This window comes from Silurus aristotelis, assembly GCF_946808225.1.
Source record: "Silurus aristotelis genome assembly, contig: scaffold_198, whole genome shotgun sequence".
Taxonomy (NCBI): domain Eukaryota; kingdom Metazoa; phylum Chordata; class Actinopteri; order Siluriformes; family Siluridae; genus Silurus; species Silurus aristotelis.
The window spans coordinates 12,501-20,842 of NW_028149031.1; the positions used below are offsets into that span (position 1 = coordinate 12,501).

The 8,342-nt window shown below is 47.2% G+C and overlaps 1 protein-coding gene across 1 annotated transcript in view; it reads left to right on the top strand.

Moving 5' to 3' along the window:
* rhbdl3 (rhomboid, veinlet-like 3) overlaps positions 1–8,190 on the top strand; it is a gene marked incomplete at its 3' end in the record, with an annotated part of 15,204 nt that extends 7,014 nt beyond the window's left edge. Inside the window, exon 5 of the mRNA XM_083570896.1 lies at positions 8,090–8,190. Coding sequence (XP_083427022.1) covers positions 8,090–8,190 — 101 coding nt within the window. The remainder of the gene's footprint in view (positions 1–8,089) is intronic.
* Positions 8,191–8,342: the final 152 nt, after the last annotated feature.

Below are 8,342 nucleotides of genomic sequence, written 5' to 3' on the forward strand. Positions count from 1 at the left end.
GAATATATATATATATATATATATATATATATATATATATATATATATATATATATATATATATATATATATATATATATATACAATGCAGTATTTTGTCTTTTTGTTTAATACCTGAGGTAAATGTTGATGTTGTTGTTCTGGGTGGGTCTGTCTCATTTGTGGTACATATTTTTATATACTCTTTATAACAGCTACATGCCAGCAATCTACATCACAATTTTAAACTTTTTTTTTTACATAATCAAAATACCGGAGGTAAATGTTGATATTCTGGGTGATTCTGTTTATAACATTTATATTAACTACAGTATTTAGCCAATTTTAGCCAGACAATGTTTTTAATTTATCAACAATTCTAAAGGTAAATGTTGATGTTTTGTATAGTTCTGTCTTATTTACACTTTTAATGTTTTATACAGGTCATATAGATCACTTCAGGGGACATGCTAGCTAGCTAATCACAATTTTAGCCCAAAACATGCACACTCACACTCACACTCACACACACACACACACACACACACACACACACACACACACACAGTAGTTAATAAAAACCCTTTGCAAAATGCCACGTTTATGTTCTGGTGGCGGTTTGTCATTAAGTCTGAGAACATCACCCTACACCCATGGAGCTGAGCAGCTGTGTGTACGTACGTCTGCACATCTTTCCTCGTGTGTGCGATTACGCCGTATAATCATACTCCATGATTTTAGACTCTGTAATTACAGGCAGCGTAGTCATGCTTTCATCTCTGTGTGAAACCCCAGACCCTCCACAACACTTTTATTTATTTTCTTTGTGCCTCGGAAACGTTTACGCCCACATTTATAACATTTACAATAAATATGCAAAGGAGTTATTTTGTTATTTCCAGTCGTTTCATGCTATAAAGTTTTTTGTTTGTGCTTCCCTGCACTATTTTCTAACATCTTTGGCTATATGATAACCAGGAAGTTAGCAAGGACACACAAGCGTCATAATCACACTCTTTTTGCTCACGCTCACACTTCACAAACACACACACCATGAACTCACTGCTCAAACAGTGAAAGAACACAGTTTCTAGTCAACTGAAAGATATGGACATGAACTTGAAACTAGCTAATCTCTGATTATCTCGCTAGCAGTATGCTACCTGAGGTGTCTATTAGACCCGTCTGACAGCGGAACCATCAAAACATCAGCATTCACCTCTTACGTGTTGATAATTATTATATATTAATATATTTCCTTCAGAAGACATGATCTGTTCAATCCTAATTCAGTTACATCGAGTGTGTACGTTGTGTATAAGCGGCGGTTTTGTGGACCTTTAGCCCGATCGAAGAGGGACGAGAAAAATACTCTCCATAGCCGAGAGAGTTCAGTGCTGATTCCACTGATCACCAGACACCTGGCACTGGAACTGCGATGCAGATTCCACTGTGCTGATAAAGCTGAACTGGAACAGAGATATTAATGCACCAAGCGTCTCACACACTCACACACACACACACACACACACGCACACACACACACACACACGGTTATTTCTATTCAATTACATTTTTTAAATTTAATTTAATTCAATTCAACTGTATGCTTACAGTGTGTGTTATGGTGGTAGGTGGGGTTAGTGTGGATGTGTGTGGATGGGTGTTATGGTGGTAGGTGGGGTAAGTGTGGATGTGTGTTGATGTGTATTATGGTGGTAGGTGGGGTTAGGGTGGATGTGTGTGGATGGGTGTTATGGTGGTAGGTGGGGTTAGTGTGGATGTGTTTTGATGTGTGTTATGGTGGTAGGTGGGGTTAGTGTGGATGTGTGTTGATGTGTGTTATGGTGGTAGGTGGGGTTAGTGTGGATGTGTGTTGATGTGTGTTATGGTGGTAGGTGGGGTTAGTGTGGATGTGTGTGGATGTGTGTTATGGTGGTAGGTGGGGTTAGTGTGGATGTGTGTGGATGGGTGTTATGGTGGTAGGTGGGGTTAGTGTGGATGTGTGTGGATGGGTGTTATGGTGGTAGGTGGGGTTAGTGTGGATGTGTGTGGATGGGTGTTATGGTGGTAGGTGGGGTTAGTGTGGATGTGTGTGGATGTGTGTTATGGTGGTAGGTTGGGTTAGTGTGGATGTGTGTGGATGGGTGTTATGGTGGTAGGTGGGGTTAGTGTGGATGTGTGTGGATGGGTGTTATGGTGGTAGGTGGGGTTAGTGTGGATGTGTGTGGATGGGTGTTATGGTGGTAGGTGGGGTTAGTGTGGATGTGTGTGGATGTGTGTTATGGTGGTAGGTTGGGTTAGTGTGGATGTGTGTGGATGGGTGTTATGGTGGTAGGTGGGGTTAGTGTGGATGTGTGTGGATGGGTGTTATGGTGGTAGGTGGGGTTAGTGTGGATGTGTGTGGATGGGTGTTATGGTGGTAGGTGGGGTTAGTGTGGATGTGTGTTGATGTGTGTTATGGTGGTAGGTGGGGTTAGTGTGGATGTGTGTGGATGTGTGTTATGGTGGTAGGTGGGGTTAGTGTGGATGTGTGTGGATGTGTGTTATGGTGGTAGGTGGGGTTAGTGTGGATGTGTGTGGATGGGTGTTATGGTGGTAGGTGGGGTTAGTGTGGATGTGTGTGGATGGGTGTTATGGTGGTAGGTGGGGTTAGTGTGGATGTGTGTTGATGTGTGTTATGGTGGTAGGTGGGGTTAGTGTGAATGTGTGTTGATGTGTGTTATGGTGGTAGGTGGGGTTAGTGTGGATGTGTGTGGATGGGTGTTATGGTGGTAGGTGGGGTAAGTGTGGATGTGTGTTGATGTGTATTATGGTGGTAGGTGGGGTTAGGGTGGATGTGTGTGGATGGGTGTTATGGTGGTAGGTGGGGTTAGTGTGGATGTGTTTTGATGTGTGTTATGGTGGTAGGTGGGGTTAGTGTGGATGTGTGTTGATGTGTGTTATGGTGGTAGGTGGGGTTAGTGTGGATGTGTGTTGATGTGTGTTATGGTGGTAGGTGGGGTTAGTGTGGATGTGTGTGGATGTGTGTTATGGTGGTAGGTGGGGTTAGTGTGGATGTGTGTGGATGGGTGTTATGGTGGTAGGTGGGGTTAGTGTGGATGTGTGTGGATGGGTGTTATGGTGGTAGGTGGGGTTAGTGTGGATGTGTGTGGATGGGTGTTATGGTGGTAGGTGGGGTTAGTGTGGATGTGTGTGGATGTGTGTTATGGTGGTAGGTTGGGTTAGTGTGGATGTGTGTGGATGGGTGTTATGGTGGTAGGTGGGGTTAGTGTGGATGTGTGTGGATGGGTGTTATGGTGGTAGGTGGGGTTAGTGTGGATGTGTGTGGATGGGTGTTATGGTGGTAGGTGGGGTTAGTGTGGATGTGTGTGGATGTGTGTTATGGTGGTAGGTTGGGTTAGTGTGGATGTGTGTGGATGGGTGTTATGGTGGTAGGTGGGGTTAGTGTGGATGTGTGTGGATGGGTGTTATGGTGGTAGGTGGGGTTAGTGTGGATGTGTGTGGATGGGTGTTATGGTGGTAGGTGGGGTTAGTGTGGATGTGTGTTGATGTGTGTTATGGTGGTAGGTGGGGTTAGTGTGGATGTGTGTGGATGTGTGTTATGGTGGTAGGTGGGGTTAGTGTGGATGTGTGTGGATGTGTGTTATGGTGGTAGGTGGGGTTAGTGTGGATGTGTGTGGATGGGTGTTATGGTGGTAGGTGGGGTTAGTGTGGATGTGTGTGGATGGGTGTTATGGTGGTAGGTGGGGTTAGTGTGGATGTGTGTTGATGTGTGTTATGGTGGTAGGTGGGGTTAGTGTGAATGTGTGTTGATGTGTGTTATGGTGGTAGGTGGGGTTAGTGTGGATGTGTGTGGATGGGTGTTATGGTGGTAGGTGGGGTAAGTGTGGATGTGTGTTGATGTGTATTATGGTGGTAGGTGGGGTTAGGGTGGATGTGTGTGGATGGGTGTTATGGTGGTAGGTGGGGTTAGTGTGGATGTGTTTTGATGTGTGTTATGGTGGTAGGTTGGGTTAGTGTGGATGTGTGTGGATGTGTGTTATGGTGGTAGGTGGGGTTAGTGTGGATGTGTGTGGATGGGTGTTATGGTGGTAGGTGGGGTTAGTGTGGATGTGTGTTATGGTGGTAGGTGGGGTTAGTGTGGATGTGTGTTGATGTGTGTTATAGTGGTAGGTGGGGTTAGTGTGGATGTGTGTTGATGTGTGTTATGGTGGTAGGTGGGGTTAGTGTGGATGTGTGTTGATGTGTGTTATGGTGGTAGGTGGGGTTAGTGTGGATGTGTGTTGATGTGTGTTATGGTGGTAGGTGGGGTTAGTGTGGATGTGTGTGGATGGGTGTTATGGTGGTAGGTGGGGGTTAGTGTGGATGTGTGTGGATGGGTGTTATGGTGGTAGGTGGGGTTAGTGTGGATGTGTGTGGATGGGTGTTATGGTGGTAGGTGGGGTTAGTGTGGATGTGTGTGGATGGGTGTTATGGTGGTAGGTGGGGTTAGTGTGGATGTGTGTGGATGGGTGTTATGGTGGTAGGTGGGGTTAGTGTGGATGTGTGTTGATGTGTGTTATGGTGGTAGGTGGGGTTAGAGTGAATGTGTGTGGATGGGTGTTATGGTGGTAGGTGGGGTTAGTGTGGATGTGTGTGGATGGGTGTTATGGTGGTAGGTGGGGTTAGTGTGGATGTGTGTGGGTGGGTGTTATGGTGGTAGGTGGGGTTAGTGTGGATGTGTGTGGATGGGTGTTATGGTGGTAGGTGGGGTTAGTGTGGATGTGTGTTGATGTGTGTTATGGTGGTAGGTGGGGTTAGTGTGGATGTGTGTTGATGTGTGTTATGGTGGTAGGTGGGGTTAGTGTGGATGTGTGTGGATGGGTGTTATGGTGGTAGGTGGGGTTAGTGTGGATGTGTGTGGATGGGTGTTATGGTGGTAGGTGGGGTTAGTGTGGATGTGTGTTGATGTGTGTTATGGTGGTAGGTGGGGTTAGTGTGAATGTGTGTTGATGTGTGTTATGGTGGTAGGTGGGGTTAGTGTGGATGTGTGTGGATGGGTGTTATGGTGGTAGGTGGGGTAAGTGTGGATGTGTGTTGATGTGTATTATGGTGGTAGGTGGGGTTAGGGTGGATGTGTGTGGATGGGTGTTATGGTGGTAGGTGGGGTTAGTGTGGATGTGTTTTGATGTGTGTTATGGTGGTAGGTGGGGTTAGTGTGGATGTGTTTTGATGTGTGTTATGGTGGTAGGTGGGGTTAGTGTGGATGTGTGTTGATGTGTGTTATGGTGGTAGGTGGGGTTAGTGTGGATGTGTGTTGATGTGTGTTATGGTGGTAGGTGGGGTTAGTGTGGATGTGTGTGGATGTGTGTTATGGTGGTAGGTGGGGTTAGTGTGGATGTGTGTGGATGGGTGTTATGGTGGTAGGTGGGGTTAGTGTGGATGTGTGTGGATGGGTGTTATGGTGGTAGGTGGGGTTAGTGTGGATGTGTGTGGATGGGTGTTATGGTGGTAGGTGGGGTTAGTGTGGATGTGTGTGGATGTGTGTTATGGTGGTAGGTTGGGTTAGTGTGGATGTGTGTGGATGGGTGTTATGGTGGTAGGTGGGGTTAGTGTGGATGTGTGTGGATGGGTGTTATGGTGGTAGGTGGGGTTAGTGTGGATGTGTGTGGATGGGTGTTATGGTGGTAGGTGGGGTTAGTGTGGATGTGTGTGGATGTGTGTTATGGTGGTAGGTTGGGTTAGTGTGGATGTGTGTGGATGGGTGTTATGGTGGTAGGTGGGGTTAGTGTGGATGTGTGTGGATGGGTGTTATGGTGGTAGGTGGGGTTAGTGTGGATGTGTGTGGATGGGTGTTATGGTGGTAGGTGGGGTTAGTGTGGATGTGTGTGGATGTGTGTTATGGTGGTAGGTGGGGTTAGTGTGGATGTGTGTGGATGTGTGTTATGGTGGTAGGTGGGGTTAGTGTGGATGTGTGTGGATGTGTGTTATGGTGGTAGGTGGGGTTAGTGTGGATGTGTGTGGATGGGTGTTATGGTGGTAGGTGGGGTTAGTGTGGATGTGTGTGGATGGGTGTTATGGTGGTAGGTGGGGTTAGTGTGGATGTGTGTTGATGTGTGTTATGGTGGTAGGTGGGGTTAGTGTGAATGTGTGTTGATGTGTGTTATGGTGGTAGGTGGGGTTAGTGTGGATGTGTGTGGATGGGTGTTATGGTGGTAGGTGGGGTAAGTGTGGATGTGTGTTGATGTGTATTATGGTGGTAGGTGGGGTTAGGGTGGATGTGTGTGGATGGGTGTTATGGTGGTAGGTGGGGTTAGTGTGGATGTGTTTTGATGTGTGTTATGGTGGTAGGTTGGGTTAGTGTGGATGTGTGTGGATGTGTGTTATGGTGGTAGGTGGGGTTAGTGTGGATGTGTGTGGATGGGTGTTATGGTGGTAGGTGGGGTTAGTGTGGATGTGTGTTATGGTGGTAGGTGGGGTTAGTGTGGATGTGTGTTGATGTGTGTTATAGTGGTAGGTGGGGTTAGTGTGGATGTGTGTTGATGTGTGTTATGGTGGTAGGTGGGGTTAGTGTGGATGTGTGTTGATGTGTGTTATGGTGGTAGGTGGGGTTAGTGTGGATGTGTGTTGATGTGTGTTATGGTGGTAGGTGGGGTTAGTGTGGATGTGTGTGGATGGGTGTTATGGTGGTAGGTGGGGGTTAGTGTGGATGTGTGTGGATGGGTGTTATGGTGGTAGGTGGGGTTAGTGTGGATGTGTGTGGATGGGTGTTATGGTGGTAGGTGGGGTTAGTGTGGATGTGTGTGGATGGGTGTTATGGTGGTAGGTGGGGTTAGTGTGGATGTGTGTTGATGTGTGTTATGGTGGTAGGTGGGGTTAGAGTGAATGTGTGTGGATGGGTGTTATGGTGGTAGGTGGGGTTAGTGTGGATGTGTGTGGATGGGTGTTATGGTGGTAGGTGGGGTTAGTGTGGATGTGTGTGGGTGGGTGTTATGGTGGTAGGTGGGGTTAGTGTGGATGTGTGTGGATGGGTGTTATGGTGGTAGGTGGGGTTAGTGTGGATGTGTGTTGATGTGTGTTATGGTGGTAGGTGGGGTTAGTGTGGATGTGTGTTGATGTTTGTTATGGTGGTAGGTGGGGTTAGTGTGGATGTGTGTGGATGGGTGTTATGGTGGTAGGTGGGGTTAGTGTGGATGTGTGTGGATGGGTGTTATGGTGGTAGGTGGGGTTAGTGTGGATGTGTGTTAATGTGTGTTATGGTGGTAGGTGGGGTTAGTGTGAATGTGTGTTGATGTGTGTTATGGTGGTAGGTGGGGTTAGTGTGGATGTGTGTGGATGGGTGTTATGGTGGTAGGTGGGGTTAGTGTGGATGTGTGTGGATGGGTGTTATGGTGGTAGGTGGGGTTAGTGTGGATGTGTGTGGATGGGTGTTATGGTGGTAGGTGGGGTTAGTGTGGATGTGTGTGGATGGGTGTTATGGTGGTAGGTGGGGTTAGTGTGGATGTGTGTTGATGTGTGTTATGGTGGTAGGTGGGGTTAGTGTGGATGTGTGTTGATGTGTGTTATGGTGGTAGGTGGGGTTAGTGTGGATGTGTGTGGATGGGTGTTATGGTGGTAGGTGGGGTTAGTGTGGATGTGTGTGGATGGGTGTTATGGTGGTAGGTGGGGTTAGTGTGGATGTGTGTGGATGGGTGTTATGGTGGTAGGTGGGGTTAGTGTGGATGTGTGTTGATGGGTGTTATGGTGGTAGGTGGGGTTAGTGTGGATGTGTGTTGATATGTGTTATGGTGGTAGGTGGGGTTAGTGTGGATGTGTGTGGATGGGTGTTATGGTGGTAGGTGGGGTTAGTGTGGATGTGTGTGGATGGGTGTTATGGTGGTAGGTGGGGTTAGTGTGGATGTGTGTGGATGTGTGTTATGGTGGTAGGTTGGGTTAGTGTGGATGTGTGTGGATGGGTGTTATGGTGGTAGGTGGGGTTAGTGTGGATGTGTGTTATGGTGGTAGGTTGGGTTAGTGTGGATGTGTGTGGATGGGTGTTATGGTGGTAGGTGGGGTTAGTGTGGATGTGTGTGGATGGGTGTTATGGTGGTAAGTTGGGGTCTAATTGTTTTTCTCTCTTATTTTGCAGGTTCTTTGGTGGTTTCTGTGGTAGATATGGCTGCTCCTGTAGTCGGTTCATCAGGAGGAGTTTATGCCCTCGTCTCCGCCCACCTGGCCAACATTGTGATGGTAATGCACGTGTACAGGTGTCATGTGTTTCCTGTATGAGGCAGTAATTATGTACCAGTAACTGGAGTGCAGGTGTACAGTGACTGAACAACACATATAAAGCAGTTTGGTTATTTATAATGAGATTTTGAATAAACATACACCTTACATTT